Source organism: Mastigoproctus giganteus, chromosome 8, assembly GCF_048544385.1.
Source record: "Mastigoproctus giganteus isolate SK-2022 chromosome 8, ASM4854438v1, whole genome shotgun sequence".
Lineage (NCBI taxonomy): Eukaryota > Metazoa > Arthropoda > Arachnida > Uropygi > Thelyphonidae > Mastigoproctus > Mastigoproctus giganteus.
The window spans coordinates 77,643,147-77,666,483 of record NC_143582.1 but is presented as its reverse complement, the minus strand read 5'-3'; the positions used below and the strand labels follow the sequence as shown (position 1 = coordinate 77,666,483).

The following is a 23,337-nucleotide window of genomic DNA, read 5'->3' as shown; positions in this document are numbered from 1 at the left end:
GCTCTTGCAGCTTCAAACAGTTCTGTTTTTAGAGTGGCTGAGCTAGTCAGTGAGAATTTTACCTAGAGAGCATTTTTCCATTTGTGCAATACAGGGAAGTTTAATATTAATAACTGTAGTATTTTTATGTGAAGAATGAAAGTAATTTCAAAACTAGATATACTTGGGGAAAAAAGATTCAAAGATGCCTTTCTAAACAGGTAATCCATGAAAAGATTATATGTATGAAAATAAATAAAATAAAAAATGCACAAATGATCTTTAGCCCCTTCTCTTAACCCATTATCACTACTATCTTTTTCTTTCTTTCCCAAATTCACACTTTACCCACTTCCAATATTTTTTGCATTCTCAGTGAATGTATAAATTCATCCCTTTCATTATAGCCAGGTGTATTTCCAATCCCCATAAGTGATGCAAAATTCTCATGACAAAATTAATTTCAAATTAAATTTTTTTATAAATTGTTTTTTCTAGTGAAAACTTGCAAAAACTATACATCTACTCTCAGATGAGACAGGTGTAGCTGTTTCTTAAGTACTCATGTCTCAGATGAGACAGGAGTACTTAAGAAACAGCTACACTTAAATGGCATACTCTCTCTCTCTCTCTCTCTCTGTCTCTCCACCTTGGAAATGTATATTAATTTGAGAGTGCAACCAGGAAACTCATTAAAAATATAAAATTGGTATTAAATAAGATTATTAAGGCAATATTAACAAGACATGCCCTTTTCAGAGGAAATGTTTCTACCTTCTACATATTTCTATTTTTACTTAGCCTGCTGCTCACCTATCTTTAACTTTTGGAATTTGAATTTTATTTCATGTTAATTTAAAAAATAAATACACCACCCCACAAAAAACTTAGCAAATCAGATATCCTGATATGTAAGTACCTTCTGTCAATTATAAGTGGAGTAGTCCATCAGTAATGTATGGAAATGAGCTTATTTATAAATAGAACTACTCAGTCTTGGTAGGTAGTACAAATAAGAAAAAATGTGATATCAGTAAATTCACAAAGCATGCAATTGTTGGTTCAGTGGGATCACTCCTAAGAGCAACAGTAGAACTGAGATGTTTGGTACACTACAACTGAGATGTTCTATAATCAAATGTTAATGCAGAAATCCACAGCAATAAGGCAGGCCATAAGAAGGTACTCTACAATCTAAAGCATTCATATCACAACCAGCACCACACATTAGTAAGTGAAATGGTTTTACACAATTATATTGCACTCCAGAGGCAACTGTTGTGTGGCTCCAGAGCCACACAAAGCAGTAGAGGACAATTTTCTCCCCCCACCAAGGTGTTTTTGGAACATGGACAAGAATTTTGTGCAACAGTACTGGTCCTCTGATCATTGTTAAATCTTAAAATATTCCTGTGTATTGCTGCAGTTCATTCTTTCTGTGCTGTTAGCACTGCACTGAGATCTTGTGAGATTATCTGAGAAGCAACACCAGAGAATGAAAGCAGCTGCTAGTAAATGTGAGAAACCTGAAGGGCATAATGGGTTAACTCCATTAACTGTGCAAAGTTTGTAAAATATAACAGTACTGCTGCTATCATCCCAATATTTTAGTGGCTAGGTATATATTCTAAATTTGCACTGAAATTTTTTGAAATTCTATACTGGTCCTCTGATCATCCTTAAAGCTCAACTGCACTTATGTGTTGCTATGTTGCATTTATGATGTTTAAGTACAATACTTTTTTGAATGTTAATATTCATAATTGAATTAAATGTGAATGCTGTTAATTACTAAGAAACCAAACTGACAAGTTCTTAAAAACCCTTTTCATTCCTGTTTCTTTTTTTATCGACCTATACCTCTCTTGGATGTCATGCTATCTAAAAGTGGTAGCAGACAATAACCTTCTACTCTTTTTAACTATTCTCCTTATGCATCCATTTCAGTTTACCACAGATAAGTCAACACTGAAAATGATTTTAATCCTTCATAAATAATACTCACATACGAGACACGAGTACCATTTTCCTGCGACTCACTAGCGCTTTCAATCTTCAAAACATTAGTTTTAAAGAGGATGGAGAAGGTCCTTAAAAGCAATGTGTCACCCCTAACTTGCTTTTCAACCCATATGCTCAGTTAATGGTTTTTTCTGCTATTTTTTTATTTTTCCTTTGTAACTGAATGCAATTCCTACACTGTTTTGGATGCAATTCCTACATCTTGTATTATTATCAATAAATATATTAACATATACACAACAATATAACAAACAAAAAAAAGCATAATTTTTAACATCCACATACGTAAATAAACTGATTACTGATGATGCATTATAATATTTGAGAAGGTACCCTGCACTAGTGCCATCCTAAATTTCCACTGCAAGGGAAAAATGCTACTATATATATATATAGATACATACCAGTCTCTACAGCAATCTTGTAACCTCCTTCCAACTTTCGTGAACATCTTTCTAACCGTTCTGAGCTATCTAAAAGCCTCTGTTTCTAAAATAGCAATTTGAAAATAAGTTTGGTAAAAATCATGAAAAAATAATTATTTCATACTTTTGCAAAGAAACATAAGAAATTGTATAATCTATCCAAATCTAATATCTATATATGACAAAGCATCATTTACATGCAAACAGAAAGGTGCAAGAGATGGTGGCTCATTCATATCATTGAACAAAACCAAAATCATTCATTGAATAGTCATATTTTGTGATAGTCTGTAGTAATCCAAAGAAATGTCACTAGAGACCAGCAAGAAGCTCATGTCTGTTAATGTTTCTATCAAATAGGTAAAATGACACACAAAGAACATCTTAAATTTGAGTAGAAGGCCACAGTTGTGCTTTTTTTTTTTTTTTTTTTTTTTTGCTGAAACAAAGAGTAACTGATAACTATGTGAAACTTCTTCAGCAACTGCAAGAAACACCTTTTTTTGCCTTAGCAGTTTTAGTGTTTCATTAACATTCACAGAACAGCAAGAAAAGACTTAAATTTGTCATATGGGAAGAGAGGGAAAATATTACATTACACAGCAGCTGGTTTTCAGAGGAATACCATTTTCATTTAAATGGAATGGTAAACAAGCAAAATGTAAAGTTTTATACAACATAACGTCTCTGTGAGTTCCATTAAAAATGAAGCCATGGAGAGAAAGTACTATGTGGTATGACAAGTCATGGTTTCACAAGATCCCTTTTTCTGCAACTTATGACAATTCAGCTACCCACGGGCATTCAGTAGTTCATGCAAGATGGTGCCATCACATTTTGTGTTATGTTAGATTTTTTATGTATTACTTTTAGCTAACCATTATATAATCTCATATTGTTATCCTGACCATAACAATTGTAGGCACTCCTGGCCATTTATTAGTTCATACATAAACCCTCATATGGCTTTTCTTGTTGAATTTCATAGAGAAGGAATTTTTCCTAAAGAAACCAGCTAACCTGATGGACCTCAGAACCATGATGGCTCTGTTATGATGGAAGACCACCAATGATATGTATCATTTGTATCATTACAAGTATTGACATATGTCTTTGGAAACTTGTTTGAAAAAAAAAAAAGAAAAAAAAAAGAAGGGGGATATACTGAAGATGTGCTAGCCTAAAAACATTTTCCAAGAAACTGAGCATCAGAATTCATAAACCTTCTAATATCTGGCCAATAATTAGTTATTTGTAAAACAAGTCAATGTGCATTCAATGTGTATCCACCCAAGGTACAATTGATAATTTTATAATTTCTGTTGCTTGAATGCAGCGGGAAATTACAGATTAAGACCACTGCTTGTGTACCGTTCTGGAAATCCTCATGCATTTAAGGGCATCAATAAAGCCACCCTGCCTGTGCATTTCCGATCAAACCAGAGAGCATGGATAACAAGAAGCATTTAAACTAATCCTCTTTGAGGATTGGTTTAAATGCTGCTTGTTATCCATGCTTCATTCCCGAGGCTGAAAAATATTGTAAAGACAACGTTGTTCCTTTCAAGATTTTGCTTCTATTAGATAATGCTCCTAGATATCCTACGCATGTAGATGATTTCAATTAGAACATGAGTCATATTTTTACCACCAAACACAACTTCACTCATCCAACCTATGGATCAGGATATTATTTCAAATTTAAAAGCATACTATTTACACACAACATTTGCTCAGGCATGGTCTGCAATAGATGATGAGAAAAATTTTACGTTAAGAGACTTTTGGAAATCTTACAATATTTACCACACCATCTTAAATATTAATAAAGCCTGGGCAGAAATTACTAAAAGTTGTTTAAATGGTGCACGGAAGAAAATATGCCCATGGCAGGTAAAAGGTTCGAAACATTTGAAAAAGACGAACCATATGAAGAGGTTACAGATAAGGTTGTAAAGGTTGCAGAGCTACTTCAGTTGGGGGTTGATGCCAAAGACATGGAGGAATTAATAGATAAAGAAGAAAAGGAATTATCTAATGAAGAACTTATTGACTTGCAGGCAGAGATAGTGAAAGAAGAAAATGCTGACGAAGCTCAAGATGAACCAAATAAGGAGCCAAGACACTTCATCATCAGAGAGATGGCAATGGCATTTCATGAAATTGCATCGGCAATGGCGAGGTTTGAGAAGATGGATCCTGACGGCGAACAATTCTTAACAGAGTGGGTGAATGATATGTGAATGATAGCAGAGGGGTGAATGATATGCTTGCTTGCTACAAAGAAATCTACGATGAAAAGAAAAAAGCCACCATCCAGTCATCCATTAATATGTTCTTTCGTTAGGTTGAGTGGCTGACCCTTTCTAAATCTCCACAGCCCTCAACCTCCGCAGCGGCGTACTTATCAGCTGAAGACGTCAATTCTGGCAACGAAGCCTGAGAGGTAAAACTTACTAACATTATGCCTGTCTCCTCTTTTTTTTGTAATTTTATAATTTTGAAATTTTTTTAAATTGCACGCTTTTGTAATTTTTCCTGCGCACGATATAATTCTATTTACATGTTTGTCAAATGTTTCTTTTTTGATTCAATCAATTCAGCCAGCACAGTTGCAAGTGCTGCACAAGCATAAGGGAAATTCCGACTTATGTAAAATCCAACTTGTGTAGTGTTCCGTGGAATGCAAGCCTTACGTAAGTCGGGGAGTTCCTGTATGTTTACACTGGTGTTCAAAGAAAGTGCATCACCCATTAAAATTGTAATTGTCATCTGAATAACATAAGTATATGGCAATATTTCTTACAGATTGCATCAGATAAGATCGACACACATAGGTGATGTAATATTGCATCAGCTGTTACTTTCAGCTATTAAGCATGCTGTGCAAGAGTTGCAGTCATTTCTTGATTGTGTCAGGATGGCGAGTTACGTGCAGTTGAAGTCACGAAGAAAGAGTGCTATTGTTGCTTTACGTGAGGAAGAATGTTCTTCCTGTCATATTGCTTATAGAGTGTCTTGTAATCAGTCGACAGTGAGTAGATTTCTTTCCAAACTCAAGAATACTGGTTCTGCTGATAGGAAAAAAAGGAACCGGATGCAAACGAGTCTCTACGCTAAAACAGGACCGTGTTTTGAAGTGCTTATGCCTTGAAAACCGTAAAGCTTCTTCGTCGGAGCTGAAAAGAGAATGGGAAGAACATACAGGAGTGGTAGAAAGTGCAGTAACAGTCAGAAGATGCCTCTTCAAAAATGGACTTGTAGCCCGTCATCCTAAGAAGACCAGATTAATTTGGTGTAAGGAGCACGTCAAATGGACCCCTGAGCAATGGAAGTTAGTTATTTTCATGGATGAGAAGTAATTCAACCTGCATGGCTCTGATGGGAGACAAACGATTTGTCATAGACATGGTGAATAATGCCATCCAGACTATATGGTGCCTACAGTGAAATTCCCTACCAGCCAAATGATACGGTGCATTTCGTATCGCGGAGTAGGTCACTTACATTTTATAAAAGGTTCCATAAATGCCAATGGATACCTGGCTATATTAGAAGGCAAACTACTGCCTACCATTAGAGACCATTTCAACCTGCCAAGTAACTGCATCTTTCAGGACAACTCTGCTCCTTGTCATCAGGCAAAAAGTGTAAGTAGGCACTTCTATAGTTACTTTAGCTTCATTTCTGCATTAGAGGTTCGACAGTAATGTGTTTATATTTGTTATAGGTGAAAAAATGGTTGGAAGAACAGTCCATTACAATTGTTAGTTGGACAGAAAACAGCCCGGACCTGGATCCTATAGAGAACCATTGGCATCATATGGAATGTTTGTTTGTTATTTTGGTTTTTAGGAGCATTAGCAACTAAGGCCATATTTCTCCAGGGATATGTGGTGGTCATTCCCTGACTATTCCGCATCCTCTGTATTTGGTGGTCATGGGCTCGAACCCCGGTCTAATCAAGAAGCGTGTGCTACGCACTGCTGCTCCTGCCCACCTGGCTATGGAGGCACCATTGTGTGGAATCTGCAGTTGCCAGAAAGAAACCAAAGGCCATTTGCGAACTTCAGGAAGCCATAATTCGTGTTTGAAACCACAAATCTATCAGTTGATTATCTTCAGAAATTGATCTTATCAATGCTTCGACGGTGTGCTGCTGTCATCAGGGCCAGAGGCAGTTCAACTAAATATTAATTTGCACTTGGTGAACTTTTCATTCTGTTTTCCATTTAAAATGATAAACTGAAGCAAATTGAGGGCTTCTGATAGCATTTCAGCCATAATTGTCGTTTTTACCAAAACTGTTGTATAAAAGTTGCAAATGCTCATTTTGGAATATTTTGAGAGCACCTGTAAAATGTTATTTAGCTTTGCCTTAACTATTAATAAATATCTTTTGTTTATATTTCTATTTTTGATGCTAGTCATTAATGTAACATACCGTCATGAAAAACGGTTAGAAATGTGAAATTCCTAGGTGATGCACCTTCTTTGAACACCAGTGTATATTTTCATTGTCTTTCTTAAATTAGGATATACTTTAGATGTAACACTCAAATAAATATATTCATATAAATTTATAAATATATTCACAGCAGTATCAAAACTTTGAGTGATTTTGCCTATTTCGTTCTGTTAAAGTGGACAGTTTCAGTAATAAGTTTATACTACTTGTATGTATTCATCTTTGAATTTTAAACCTTCAAACTTTCTAATTTTATGGCTTCTATAAATTGTGCCTGCTACTACACACAGAATTCACCCTTTCTACCCTAACAATGAAATGAAAATTGATAAGAACCTAAAAATGGCAATGAAAATCGTAAGAATATTAATGGTCAATACATATATATATATATACAGTCAGACTTCTATATAACGAAATCGATGGTTCACTTGAAAAAATTCGTTATAAAGAAATATGACCTTTTCAACAATGAAAAATACTCTAATTCAATATTCAAAAACACAGTAAAAGATTGAAAATAAATTAGAAATAAGTGGGAATGAATAACTTTTCTAACATTTTAAAACAATTAATTTATTAATACATACATAATAAGAAATAAATACTTGCATGATGTGCACAATATATTAGCACACTTTTAAGAATTACTTTGTAAAATATTTGGGGATTTTTTGTTGTTCACTGGATTTTACTCTACATCATTCATATAAATATTTGCATTTATTTAAACATTCAAATATATTTTCTGGCACATTTTCTTCGTACTGAAGGCCTCGACGCAAAGTTTCAAATGCTGCCAACATTTCACATTTGGAAGGTTTAATATTGCCCTAACTGCCTTCGTTGCCCTCATTTTCATCCAACTCATCGTCAATATCGTCACTAGTTCTTTGAATACTCCAAAATTGGAGTCATTTGGATCAAGCTACTGATGTAGTCGATAATGATGTCAATAATGACATCATTATTGATTACTAAAAATTCACCAAGAACAATTTCTCCACTGATCAAACCTCTCGTTTGGTGTTCTTCCCAAAATTGCTCAATATTGTGTAGTAGTTCATCCCTCTCACTCATAGCTGTTAATTGGCATTTTAGCAAAACAATTCTAATTGTTGTTTTTATTACATTTTGTCTCCACACTTTTGCCAACTCTGATATGCACATCTGCAAATCCATAGGTTGGTTGGTTTCTATTATCAGTATAATTTTTCAACATGTGCCTTCAATAGTGCATTTTCAAATTCTTGAAAATACCCTGGTCCATTGGCTGGAGTATTCGAAGGGATGAAAACAAGCTTCACACTTGTAAGTTCTGAAATTACCAAGTTAAGGTTGGCAGGGCAGTTGTCTATGATCAATGCGATTTTTCTGTTTTCTTTCGCCATCTTCCTATCGAAATTTAATATCCACTGTTCAAAAATTTCATTTGTCATTCAAGTTTTTTTACTTGTAGTTGTAGTCCAACTAACAATTTTACTCCTTTGAAACATTGGGGTTGTTTACTTTTGCCTATTACCAAAAGCTTCAGTTTTTCATTACCAGCCATATTTGCACCAACCAAGAATGCAGTTCTCTCATTACTATTGAATCTTGTTCGGATAGAAACTTAATATAGAATCTTGTTCAGACAGGAGGCAATGATGATCTCTGGGATCTTATCCACAAGATTATCCGTCAAAAGCTTTCTACTCCAGATATCGTTGACTCCATTACTTCACATGGCACCATGGAAACTACCACCTGGTTAGACACGATGCATAAAATTTTTCACCAGCTGATCACTGAGGATCATCCTAATCTGAACAAAGGAAAACCCACCAAGATTATTGATGAGAATAATTCCTACTCTCCTGCTGGACAAGAGGATGACTTCACCATCAAAGAAATTGCAGAGGCCATTGCTAAGATCAAGAATGGGAAAGCCCTTAGTCTTGACCTCATCGAGGGTGAAGTGGTCAAGCAAGTCTGATAAACTGCCCCAAATGTGCTCAGCAAGCTTTTTAGCACCTGTATCCATGAGGGCTACTTCCCAGATGCTTGGAAGCATGCAAATCTCCGCCTTATCCTTAAGTCTCCAGCTGCTTCTGCTAACCACACAACTACTTACTGGCCTATTGCACTCTTGCTCATCCTTGAGAAAGTGCTTGGAAGACTCATCCTCACCAGAATCCAAGCTGACTACCAAAATAAAGGTCTGACAGCTTCCAACCAATATAGTTTTAAATCAGGATGTTCCACCACCAATGCTGTGCTGCAACTATGCACGATTAGAAAAGCTCCAAATCTAAATATATCCTGGCTATCTTTATTGATTTTAAAGCAGCATTTGACTCAGTTTGGTGGCCTAGCGTCATCAGGCAGGTCAGACAGGCAGAATGTTCGCCCGAAATCTAAAAATGTCAACAGGAAGATTACCATCAAGACCCTTTATCACAAAATCACCAGACCAATGTCTAGAGGCTGTCCCCGTGGTTCTATCTTGGGACCAGCTGTTTGGAACATGGTCTTGGATGAGTGGCTTTCCAACAACTTCGATAGGACTACCATGCAGATGGTAGTCCTATCGATGACAAGGTCATCGTATGCAGATGACTTTGTTCTAGTCATAGGGGTCCCTCCTGGGTCACTCTGGAGCTGCAAACCAACTCTGTTTTCAATGCTCTTACCGAATGGGCTGAAACTCATATACTTACCATATCCTCAACCAAAACGTTACTGATTAAAGATACCCTCTATTTCCGTAGGTCGGTCACCTGTCATCTGACTCCAAGGCGCATCTGTCAAAATGCATACAACTGTAAAATAACTCAGTGTCCTTCTCGGTCATAAATGGTCCTTCATGCAGCATCTCGATTATATTGAGAACAAGATCAAGAAATACATGGCCATGCTGGCCCGTGTGAAAGGAAAAGACTGGGGACTTAAAGGCAAAACTCTCAAACTCTTGTATTCTGCAGTCTTCCTCCTGATTGTTTCATATGGTACCCTTGCCTGGTTCCACAGGGTTGAGAAAATCACCTTCTCCAACAAACTAAATGGCATTCAACGTCTCTTTCTTCTCTAATCCACAAGAGCTTGCAGAACTACCTCCACCCCAACACTCGAGATCATTTCCGGAAATCTACCATTAGACCTCTATACTGCTTACTGCAGCCTCTTGCACTGCTGCAGAAGGAACATACAAACTACCTTCATTGGTATTTCTGCTACTACCAATACCAACCTTGTAATCAAGAAGAAAAGACTGGTCTGAAGTTACCAACCTCTGGCTGTCAATGGTCCACAGGGTGAGACCACAAGAAAAGTCATTCTAGATATTGCTTTCCTTACTAAAAGTACCCTGTCTTGGCTCAACCCCAACTTAGAGACCACCTTTATGCTCACTAGGCACGGATCCTTCAAAGCTTGTCTTCGTCATTTGGCGTGGTGGATGAATACACTTGCATTTGTGGTGAAATGGAGAACTGGAATCATCTTTTGCTCGATTGCATGGTTTATTTGAATCTGAGACAACTCCTCCTCCAAAGCAACTTGCCTCCTCTCCGGCACCTACACTCATTGATTGCAACTAATGAAATCTTCAATATCTTCTCACGCTACTGTACTGCCCTTTTCAAGAGGAGGAGACACCTTATGACTACTGTTGCTCCTGCTGTCCCACTGCAACCTGACTAGGTTTCTCTCGTGTGCAACCTCCTGGTTGTCCCTGCTCTCTCTTCAAACTTGGGACCGTTCTCATGCAAACCCCGACATGGAATAGGAATTTCTAACATTCCTGCTGGTGCATGCACTGCTATGCAAGATTCTTCCACCTAGGTTTTCCTCTGGTGGTGTGCAAACCCTTAGGAGTAAAGAGAGAGAGAGAGAGAGAGAGAGAGAGAGAGAGAGAGAGAGAAAAAAAATTTATTTTATTTTTTTTTATCTATTATTTTTTATTTCATTATTATTATTTTTTATTTTATTTAGTTCTTTATTTCTATATTGAGACCTCCCTTTTCCCCTTCCCTTTGCTCCATTTCATTTCTTGAGTTCTCTCCTTCCTTGCTCTGCTGGGGGGGGGGGACTGGACTCCAACAGGCATCCTTCTATTGACCTGGTCCAGCTCCTTGTGCTGTGGGCAGATGCTGGAATGCCTCTTCCTGGTGACGGGGCCCTTCAGTAACTGAGAGGCCAGATGAACAACACTATATTCACGGTACATGCACTACTCATGCACTCATCTGGCCTTGGCAGATTTTGTTTCTTCACAGCAGCACTTTTCACTGTTTTGCAGTTTTGTGAAGGACCATTGGCACTGCTGACACATACACGCACACACACACACTACTTCAAAAAAAGCTTTTGGCACTGTTCCAAATGGGGGAGGGAAAAACACCCTTCAATAAGTTCATAAACTAATGTACCAACTGGAGCTATGTGGCATTAGGGGCAAGTCACTGCTATGGATAAAGGGACTATTCAGTGGCTATCAATGAGCACTGCTCATCTTAGACTACTGTTATTAGTGGAGTTCTCCAGGATTCAGTGCTGGGCTCATTGTTGCTTTCTGTATTTATTAATGATACTGATGAAGGCATATCAAGCTTAATATCTAAGTTTGCAGTGATACAAAGGTTAGCAGGGTAATTAATGACAATAATCAGGGTACACTACTGCAACAAGACACAGAACGATTAAACAGATGGGCTGAGAAGTAACAATTCAAGGTTAACATTGACAAATGCAATGTATGGCATATGAGTAGCAAATATAATCCAAGAATAATATACCAATTGTCTCATGCCACACTCAGTATGGTGGAGAATGAAAAAGACCTAGGAGTAATTGTGCAGTCAGTCAAGAAGTTCTCTAAAGCAATGCAAATGAGCTGCTAGGACAGCTCATGGTGTTTTGTCCATGATATACAGGAATTTTGCCAGCAGGGATAAGGAAGCGATTATCCCATTTTACAAGGTAATGGTTAGCCCACACAACTGAGTACTGCATACAGGTCCTGAGGCCTCCAGAATGGATGCAGAAAAGAGCAACAAAACAGTGTTCTTACCAGGAACACTTCATTTCTGCAAATTGCAGTGTCTAGAGACTATGCACTTGTGAGGAGATCTGATTGAGGTGTTTAAGGCTTTGAAGGGACTGAGTAAGATAAATGCTGATGGCATCCTTCCTCTTGCTCAGACTACAGAGATGAGGTGGGCATCAATTCAAACTGAAGGATGGTTGCAATATAGATGTGTGGAAATTTGCCTTTAGCCAGGGGATAGTTGATTGTTGGAACAAACGTCATGTGTGATGTTGTGGAAGTGGGTTCATTGAATAAACTCAATGAAATAATCTGAATGAGCCAGCAATTGTTAGAGGGAGATGGTATAGGAAGTGTTTTTTCCCTTTTTGGTTGATGTAGTATATGCTTGCTTTATTGCATCAACTGCCATTACTATTACGATGGCCTTATTAGTCAAGAAGGCCCTGGCCAAGAAGTTCCCTTATACAGGGTTATTCAAAATGAAATCCGGGGTTTCAGTACAGGAATTGTTTGAAACCCTGGACTTCATTTTGAATAACCCTGTATATTACATTTTTAGGTCTATTTCTTGCTTTGTAAGACAGAAAAACAGGTTAATGCGTTTTTTTTGTTTTTTGGTGTCACAAGAAATGTTTGAAACTGACCAAGTTCAATAAAACCTTTTCATCATTCAATTATCTAAAATGAATTAAATTTATAAAAACCATACAAAAGAAACCAAGAAAGACTTTACCTGATCTTCTATAAGTGAACTATCATCTCCAAATAACTCTTCTCTTGTGTAGACCTCGTCACTAAAGGCTATTTTTGCTCTTTGCTGAAATAATACATATTGGAAGATTATGTATCAAGTTATTACTGAATATTACACATACAGTAAAGCATCGAAAATCATCAATAATCTGAACGAGCCAGCATTTATTTATTATTATTTTTTTTATGCTGGTGCCATAAAATAATTACAGTAAGCAGTTATTGTGATCTCCTTTGCGAATTAAATTTTGATTCTATTAAATGGCAATTCTAATAAGCGAAAATCAGAGGAATATTTTCCACAGGCTATAAAAATGAAGATACAAAGCACAAATTTATACTCTTTTTCCCTTATCAATTAACAAAATTAAATGGTACTTGAAAATCGAAAAAACAATGCACATGTTAGTAAAATAAAAATAAATTTATGTTTATGTACATAGCTTAATTAATATACATACAGCACTAACTAACCATAACACTTTGTAATCAGATATTTCGGTTCACTGACATTTTTTGGGGGTTGTAAAAGCTAAAACAGCAAATAATGATAAACGTCGATCAATAACAAACATAGCACAGAAATTGTATCTAACACAATACTCGCAAGTGAGATATTGAGTAAAAAGATTCTGAACAGAGTTTTTACAATTTTATTTTACTGTACTGTAGTTTTTTTTATCTTTTAAAAGGAAGGAGAAATTTTTAACAATTGAATCGAAGAGTGATATTTTAAACAGACTTTCAAAGGGAGAATTGTTGTTGTTATTTGGTTTTTAGGAGCATTAGCAACTAAGGCCATATTGCTCCAGGGATATGCAGTGCTTCCCTGACCTTTCCGTATCCTCCAAATTTGGTGGTCACAGGCTCCAACCCTGGTCTAATCAAGAAGTGTGTGCTACGCACTGCTGCTCCTGCCCACCTGGTTACGGAGGCGCCCTCAAAGGGAGAAAGCAAGTTTTTGTTAGCAAAATTTTAAGAGGTTGGAAAGTCAACCATAACAGACAATAAAAATAAGGAAAAATTTTCGAAGTTCGCATCGAAACTTGATTCAGATGGTGCCAAAAAAAAAAAAAAAAAAAACCCTATGAGAATACCTAATGAATCATACCTCAAAGATGCCATTTATTTGTGGTTCACAAAGAGACAAAGTTTAGGAGAACCCATATCTGGACCTTTGCTGTGAGAAAAAGCAGTGGATTTTAAGAAAAAATTAAGCAATCGCTCATATTTTAAAGCCAGTTTTTTTATTTATAAACTTAAACTTTTTTTTTTTTTTTTTTTTTAGTCTCCAGAACAATATTTTTGATAAGTTCGAAAATCCAAACAAATTGGAAGTCTGAACTACCCCAGTCCCAATTAGTTTGGATTATCAACGCTCTACTGTATTACTCTTATGATATTATTATGAATTATCACTAGCAACCTGCTATGTGATGAGGAACCAGTAAGCCCTTAAACAAGTTATCAGTAACAGTACATCTATCAAATAAATGAAAAATTAACCTTTTTGGTGATGTATTTGTTTAAAAGAATGCAATACTACAACAGCAACTCATAATAAAATTTTTTCAGTCATCATTGTTACAATCACTGCCTTTACTAGTCACTTTAAATCTTGTTGGCCACAAAAACATGAGGAAAGCAAGACTCACTCTATGTAATTTTGAAAAGGTCAAAATAGTAACTTTATACTGAAGAGCTTAATTTATCAATATACTGTGTGAAAGGCATTATGTGGGATGAACATTCAAAACTTAAAAATTAAATGCTTGACTCTATGTCTGTTATGCAATTTTAAATGGTTTATTGAATCCCAGAAAATCTTAGATCTATTTCCTATCAACAGGCACTATATTAAATAATATTGCAATAATGTAGATTTTTTTGGGATCCAACTTTGGGTATCCATTATCAAGAAAAAACTAAGGGAAAGAAAAGGTAAAACATAAGGATAATGCATGAACTATAAACCGAACTATATCTGTGGATTTGTAATACATTCAGTTATTTACTACTTAAAATAAATTATTATAATGTAACGTTTTATTCCAAAATTACTTACTGGTAGCAAAGAATCTGATTTAAGCTAACAACATATTAAAACATACTAAAATCCTTAAGACAACCAAGCTAGGAGTAGGAAGTACACCACTTACAAATAAAAATGAAAATATGACTTACTTTAGAAAGTGACTAGTTTCTTTCTGAGTTTGCTAGCAAAATGAAATAAAAAAGGGGACATTTACTGACTAAGGAAGAGTCAAGATTATACCCATGGTGAGCTAATTGCCAACTTAGTAAACTAATTAAATAACTGACCTATTATAATAAGTAAATCATCAGGCTAATATGCAGGGAATAAAGGTCATTATATAAGGAATGTGTTTTAACAAGAATGCACACAGCAGGAGGAGGACAAATATCAAAGAATTAAGCCAAAATTACTAAAGGAAGGCAAAAGTGAAAGAAAAAAGAAGGCGATCGTACGGCATTGTATATTTTCCCACAGGACCTGTGTACCCTCTCAGACCCTGTAGGAAAATATTTATTGCTTGCAAGTTACTTTGTCCTCAAAAAATGACAAATAGATGAAGATAAGAGTTCATCTAAATAACTTTTAAAGTCTATTCACATAAGAAAAAATTAAGTGAAGCCTTCATTTTAAATGTTTCATTAAACATATTTAACATTCTCACTGAATATATTTAACATTGTATCCTCAGAAGCCCTGCAGAAAAATATTTATTGCTTGCAAGTCATTGATTGATTTGGAATTAGGGGTTCTTCTTAATTGTCCCTTCAACTTTGTGTGCTGCATTTTTTGTCTGTTGTATTGCTGTTCATTTTGTGTAAGCTGAGGAAACTTGAGAGGGTAAGCAATATTTTGCACCACTCCATTGTATAATGTACATAATAAGTTTCTACGACCAAAAAGATTCTCAAAGGTCAACATCTCATCTATGTGATAGAACTCCATTACTATCAGCAAAAATAACAAAATTCTGGTAGAATGAGATACAGTGCAAATCATGGTGATAAAACTAGAGATTCAATAAGAGATGAAAAAGAAAGAAAAGACCATTGTACTTTATATTTATAAATACTCAAACAAATGGGCATAAAAATTACCTATTTTTGGGTTAGTGTTGTGCAGAATTTTTATCTAGTGAACGTTACAAGAACCTTGGAAAAAAAAAAAAACGAGAATAATGTCATGTTTGTTAATATTCACTGTACATACAGGCAAATTTAATAGCAATTTATTTATTATTACTTTTTAACTGAAATACGTTAATTTCAAAATATTGACTTACTTTATTGTGTTGGAGTAATGCTAAAGTTTCATGCAATGAATGCCTCCACAAACTTAAATTTGGCAGAGATATTAATACAGGCTGGCCTCGATTAATGCAATTAATTCATCCTGTGAGCGCATTGTGCAAAATGGAAATGCATTAATCGAATATAATAACCAATAGGAAAAATTATAATTGATCCATGACCTTCAGGAATGTTCATAAAGAATTTTAAAAATACCTTTTAAATAACTTTTTAACTGCACACCATGTAAAATTTAATGAAAATAATTATAGAATTAAATGTTTATTGCATAAGACAGCAGTTCTCAAACTGTGTGCCGCAGAATTTTTAAATTTTTGAGGGAAACACATTGGTACTCGACATCTGTCAGACACTACACGAACTTCTAGCTCAAGGTAGTTCAGTTTCAACATTGCTTATTAAGTTGTTTGGACATAACTACTTAATAAACAGAACTGTTAGGTATTTCTTTTGGCCTAGGGTGCCGTGAAAAAATTATTGAGACACTAAGGGCGCTTGAACTGAGAAAGTTTGGAAACCTCTGGCATAAAATACACAATGAAGAAACCATTTGTTATGGAAATATTTTGAGGTTCTCTGCGATATGAAAGATTTCATCTAGTTCTTTTACCATTATCTCCTTTCTGGCAACATTTTCATCTGGCACATTTAAAATTTAATATTTTTTAATTTTTTTATTTTTGCATTTAAAAATTAGAATTTTTAAATGCAAGTCTGCAGGTGACTTCATTAGCAGGAGACAAGCAAGTAACACATCTTCCAATGGTTGATGGAACACAATGAGGCGGGCAAACGTTTGTTTATTGCCCATCCAACGTGTGGTAAGCTTAGCACATGATTCAAATCTTTTTCAACTATCACATAAAAAAGATTGTGTTAACTGGATCATGAAATGCGAAAAGTGGTATAATTTTTTAAAATAGTGGTAACTGAAAAATGCATTAATCAAACTTGCATTATGTGAGGCTTGGCTGTAGTGTCATGTTTCTGTTTTATGTGATCAATATTTTTGCAAAATGTCAAGCATAATTAATAAACTATTTTATCATTAATATTAAAAAGCATTTTTAATGTGTGTTTGATACTGTAATGGGTTAAAGGTCTAATGTGTGTTTGATACTGTAATGGGTTAAAAATCTAGATATCACTATATTTATGGGCTAAAACTGATAAAAATAGGATAATACCAAAATATGAGGAAACGACTCTTTTTTCACAGCTTTTAACCCAGTTTCCACAGCACCAATTAAGGCTGTAAATTAAAGGAAGAGTGCGTGTGCGTGTGTCTGCATGCGTGTCTATTAGATACTATTAGTCACTTCCATTTTCAAGTTTATAAAACCTTGCTAAGTGTGCAAAATTTCAAAATTATGCATGCTTACAATTCAATATGTACTCATATACTTGATCGAAAACATCATCATAATATATATCTTGTCAAATACATAAAATAATAATAATAACTGAGACAAGAAAGAATTTTCTAAAAACGAATGGTATCTAACTTGCCACAGAAAAAGATTTAGTCATCTGAATAGAAATCACTGAACTTCTCAGATTACTCCTTCAATACACTGAAACAAAAACAGTTATAAGAAAATTTGTAATGTGAAAATCTAGTATATTACTCTGTGAAAAGAATACCATATCCCTTTCAAAAATAAGCAAGACTGCAAATATTCATAAAGGAATAGTAAAAATAACTAACCTTAAATGAGCAACAAACCAATAGTTTAGAATATCACTTGAGATGCTATGTCATTGATTACAAAAATAGTAGTAAGAATGGCATCACCATGTAGGTTGTTCCACACACACTTACTCTTGGGGGGGGGAGAACCACTAAAGTAAATTTGTTTAAATTTAAAAAGGTAGAAAAGACTACAGATTTTAAATTCCATCTAACAGTTAACGTATGACCAATATTTTGGAGTAGCACTTATGAAATTCCTCACCATAACTGCACATTTAATGACTTCACGTTGGCTAAAAATTCTATCCAAGTTTTGTCAATGACAATACAGTAAGTCCCCGATGTACGTAAGAGATACGTTCCAAGACTTCTTGCGTAAGTTGAGTTTTACGTAACTCGAGAAGGACTAATAAAATATTGCTGACTAAAAATATATCCTTGATATGCTAAAATTACAAAAACCACACAATATCCTCAGAAGAATGAAGAAAAGTTATATATTTTTCAATTAATTACTTATATATTTTTATATATTAGTTATATACATAGAAAAATAATTATATACAGTCAAAACTCGGAGAAGAAATTCCTGTTTAAGACATTTCCCCTCCTCTACGTTTGCTTTCTTCATTCCCAATTTCAATTTTATATATTTTTATGTATTATTTTCCCACGTAAGAAGTTATCCGAGTAAAAGGTTTACCGCATAAAAAGTTTGTAATAAAGAATATGTGGCATATTATTATAATGACAGTTTCCCAGTTAATACATTTTTTAAATATAGAAATTCTTTTATTTTTATATTAAAAAAAATATATAAAACAATATAAACATTTTGGTAATCGAACAAGTTAATGCCAAGAATTATTTTAGTTCGTAGAAAATCACCAAAGTAGGTGAACTGGCATCATTTTTGATATACACGTATCTCATATTGTGAATGCCTTCACAATGAGTTGCCCTGATATTGCACTATCTCGAATAAGCAATGCTTTCCCACTGGAGAAGACAAATGTTGCTAATTCTCGGTGGATAACACCTCCCAGAGGAGATGATATCTGCCGAGAATCCACTGGCAAAGCATTGCCTATTCGAGAATCCACCGTCGAAGTAATATTGAGCTATTGACTTATTCAAGGTAGTTCAACCCCAGGGACTCGCATCTGGTGAGCATGGGCTTGGCACACCCAGATTCCTGAGTGCTGGATATCATTATCCTTCTCTTTCTTGGTGATTCCCTTCAAGCGCTCTCGCTCTCTCAATTGTCAGTCTGCCCACTCTCTCTGGCAGCAGGCTTCCTGGAGCTTCAGGCTTCATTTCACCATATGGCTAATAATAATAATAATAATCATAATGACCAAGAGCCACCAACACCACCCGAAGTCAGCCGTGGAGAGACTGACAATTGCTCGGAAAGTATTAGTATTAGTAATGGCCGCATGGGGCAAGAAAGCCTATGGCTTATGCTGCACCAGCCAAAAAAAATAAAAAAATAAAAATAATAAAACAATGATAAAAATATTAATAAATAAATAAATAATAATAATTATTAAAAGAAAAGGAAAATAAACCTATCATCCTATGCGCTTCGCTCACCTGAAGGTACTATCCAGATGACCTTTGAATTTCCCCAAACTGTCAGCCTCTACCACCCATGTAGGCAACTTATTCTAGTAATTGATAACTCGCTGGCTAAAATAAAACTTCCTGCAGTCCAATCTAAACATTTCCCCCGTAACTTGAATTTATGTCCCCTAGTTCTAGCATCATTTATAATCTTGAAAATTTCATGCTCATTTATTTTACTGATGCCTCTCAGAGCCTTAAACACCTCAATCAAATCTCCTCTAAGGTGTCTAGTTTCCAAACTCCGCAACCCACATATTCAAAGTCTTTCTTCATAAGGACACCCTTTTGCCGATCTCACCAGGCGAGTTACCAGTCTTTGCACCCTTTCAAGAAGCTCGATGTCTTTCTTTAGGTGCGGTCTCCATACTTGAACACAGTATTCCAAGTGTGGTCTAACAAAAGCCTTATATAATGGGATTATCACATCCCTATCTCTACTTGCAAAAGGAGGAGGAAGGGGCCTGATAGACCTCATCAAGCAATAGACCCAGGTTCCCGAGTGCTGGATATCATTATCCTTCTCTTTTTTGTTGATTCCCTTCAAGCATGTGCGCTCTCGCTCGCTTGCTCACTCTCTCTCTCTCTCTCAGGGTAACTCAATTTTTTTTTTTTTTTCTGGCTGGTGTGGCATAAGCCTCAGGCTTCCTTTCACCATATGACCAATAATAATAGTAATAATAATAATGACCAAGAGCCACCAACACCACCCGAAGTAAGCCGTGGGCAGACTGACAATTGCTCGGAAAAGAGGAGGAAGGGGGGCCTGATAGACCTCATCAAGCAACAGAAAACAGCAATTGCTAACCTGAAGGATTACTTCCAGAAATGCACAGCAGTACTCCACCAAGCCATAAGAAAGACAGACAAGCGGTATACCCCACTCAATCTAAGCGAGGAGTCCCCTCCGAACCAGGAGGCACAAACAAAGCTAGAAAGATGGCCAGAGAAGACACTCCATGGCAGACACTACAATGATCACCATAAAGATCACATATATAAAACTGCTTCCAATGCATGACTCAAGAGCGGGGACACTCTTCCCCGAGACTGAAGGATTCGTGCTTGCCATACAAGACCACATAATCAACTATAGAACCAGAAACTATAGAAAATACATTGCCAAGGAGCCCAGTGTCCGATGACATATGTCAATGATGACACCTGGCCTCAGAAATGATCGAACACATCACTGCGGGATGCAAGGTGATCACCCAGACTGAGTACAATCATAGACATGGCCAAGTAGCTAGGATAATACATCAGAAGCTAGCAAGAAAATACCAGTTGATCGAAAAAAGTGTACAGTACTACAAGTACAAACCCCAGGCAGTACTAGAAAATAGCAAGAAAATGCCAGTTGATTGAAAAAAAGTGTACAGTACTACAAGTACAAACCCCAGGCAGTACTAGAGACCCCAACCCACAAGCTGTACTGGGACTGTGCTATAATAACGGATAATACAATCCCGCACAACAGACCGGACATAACCCTTGTGGACAAGAAGGAAAAGGCTACCTATTTGACTGACAGCGGTACCCAACACTGGCAACTTTGAGAAAACCCATGGGGAAAAAAAATCAGAAAGTACACAAACCTAAGACAGGAGATCAAAGAGATGCGGCATATGCAACAAGTTATGAGCATCCCGGTCATCGTGTCAACAACCAGTATGGTGCCAAAGACCCTACATAACAGCCTAGCAGCAATAGGTCTCCCAGCGAACACCTACAAGGAACTCCAGAAAGTTGCAATTCTGAACACCTGTAGGATAGTCAGAGAGTTCCTCGACCGACAGTAACACCAGATATAACAACAACCACCCTGTGTACTTGGTAGCAATACCCGTCACGAGGTAGAATCCCCAATCAGGGAGAAATAATATATATAATAATAATCAGGGCAACTCATTGTGAAGGCACTGAGTTTTATGAACAGAATGTTAAGCAATTAGAAATTGTCAGTTTAAAAATGTTTCCCATAGTAAAATATTTATAAATCCTGAAATAGTACTTAAAAATCATCTGTAACTTATGTATGTGTATCTTTTCATTTTTATTTGTGTAATTAATATTTCGTACCCTTAGGTCATTTTCTCTTGTAAGAGATTCTAAATCTCCAATCCCTTGGAAAACTTCTTATCTGGGTTCTACTGTATTTTTAATTAGTTCAATTAACCACTTTATCTGGTGACAGCAGTGAAGTAGCCAGAGTGGCACATAACAAAAGAAAACATAAACGGTAGAAAGAATGCATGTTATTGTACAGTAAAAACTGATATGTATTTCGTAGCCTTCGTTATTATAGTTGACTTCATTGGTACCGATCCCTTCTCATATTCTATCTTGGTCCTTTATTATTGTGTTCACTGTTGACGCTCACAAATCTAAAATTCTGTGCGATACTTTTTTAATGATTGACTATTTTCATACATCCTTATTATTTTAATTTTCTGATCCAAATCGATCACTTTCCCTTTCTTGGTAAATTTACTAGTACTGCTGTCACTTATTATATTAGTGGGCACCATAATAATGGTCAAAATGAAATTTTCTGTAAAGAACTTCACAGGATTAAGGTGGAAACACTATTATCACCTCATGCAAGCTCACTACCATAAAACAATTTTCACTTTCTGGGTTATTGGGCTTTTCTGTTAGTGCACCTAATTATAAACAGGGAGTAAACCCAATCTTATTGCATTTGCGATAATACTGATAGCTGGAATTTTGTGGGATTTTATGTTATTATGGTGAAATGTGTGTCCCCTTCACTGAAATCTTAAGTCATATAAAAAAATCTGTATCTCACTTGTCCAATTTGTGCATGCTGTGTTTGTCGTTATTGATTGCTTATTATTATTATCTTTATTCACTGTTTTAAATTTTACCATCCCAAAAGGAAAAAAATAATAAAATTTACGTAACTTGGGCTTACATAAGTCGAGGACTTACTGTATACTCCATTCTGCCTTCACATTTGACAAATTCTACTCAACACAAACAGCTACTACTTCTTAAATATTCACCAATAACTCCTTAAATACTAACCTTTAGGCAATTCCCCAGAGTGGGAGAAGAAAACTTATTTAAATCCAACACTTTGTAAAATTCAGTCCTGTTTTGTTTCTCACAAACACAAGGCAAAAAACACATTGTTGCTGGGGATAAACTTGACTTGTAACCTTTCTTGGCATAAGCATATCACAAATATTATTTCCTCTACAACTAAAAAACTGTGCTCTCTCTTTTGCTTCTGGGTTGTCTTTCTTCTGAACAGTTGCTAGTTCTGTCCAAATTAAAATCTACATCTGTTAAATTCCTATATTTTAATCAAAAAACAGAGCAGGTTAATTAATGATTCCTCTCTTAACATACTCGCTCAATTCTCTATCACACAGATATTCAGTTTCTGCATGTCTTTTCTACAGATATACCCATGGATAATATTCTTCTGAATCTGTAATTGAAGACAAAACCTATAAGCCAGTCTAAACATGGGTCTATAAGCTAGGCTAAACAAGTGTATCAGTTAATCAATGTAAACAAATTTTTTGTTTATATTCCACACGGCAACAGAGGGCCAGAGAAGTTTACAGATAATTAGTGGAAGAATATTACCATATTCTGTGATATCATATGAATGCAAACATGTGGCATGGGTAACTCTGTACTTTGACATCAACCATTCAGCTGTGGTCATTCCCAACAGAATAAATTTTATGTTTACACTCTGGGGCGGCCACACAGGAGTTTACAAATACAAAACAGAGAATGCAAGAATGTTTCCATATTTTTGGGTATCACTGAAGAGTCAAACGAGGGTAAATGGCACAAGTAACTGTGTACTTTTATTTCCTCACTCAAGCTGACATACATTCATAGATAAACTCCAAACTCACTGAACTAACTTTTCTTCTTCATCATTTATCTCACCTTTCTCTTTATTATTTACTGAATATAACAATCCGCAGAAATTCAAACACAATGTCAACGA

At 35.7% G+C, this 23,337-nt stretch overlaps 1 protein-coding gene across 1 annotated transcript in view; it reads right to left on the bottom strand.

The window, feature by feature from the left end:
- Vti1a (Vesicle transport through interaction with t-SNAREs 1a) overlaps positions 1-23,337 on the bottom strand; it is a 116,546-nt gene that overhangs the window by 55,193 nt on the left and 38,016 nt on the right. Inside the window, exons 4-5 of the mRNA XM_090380277.1 lie at positions 12,657-12,740; positions 2,406-2,490 (exon numbers count right to left, since the gene is read on the bottom strand). Coding sequence (XP_090236403.1) covers positions 2,406-2,490; positions 12,657-12,740 — 169 coding nt within the window. The remainder of the gene's footprint in view (positions 1-2,405; positions 2,491-12,656; positions 12,741-23,337) is intronic.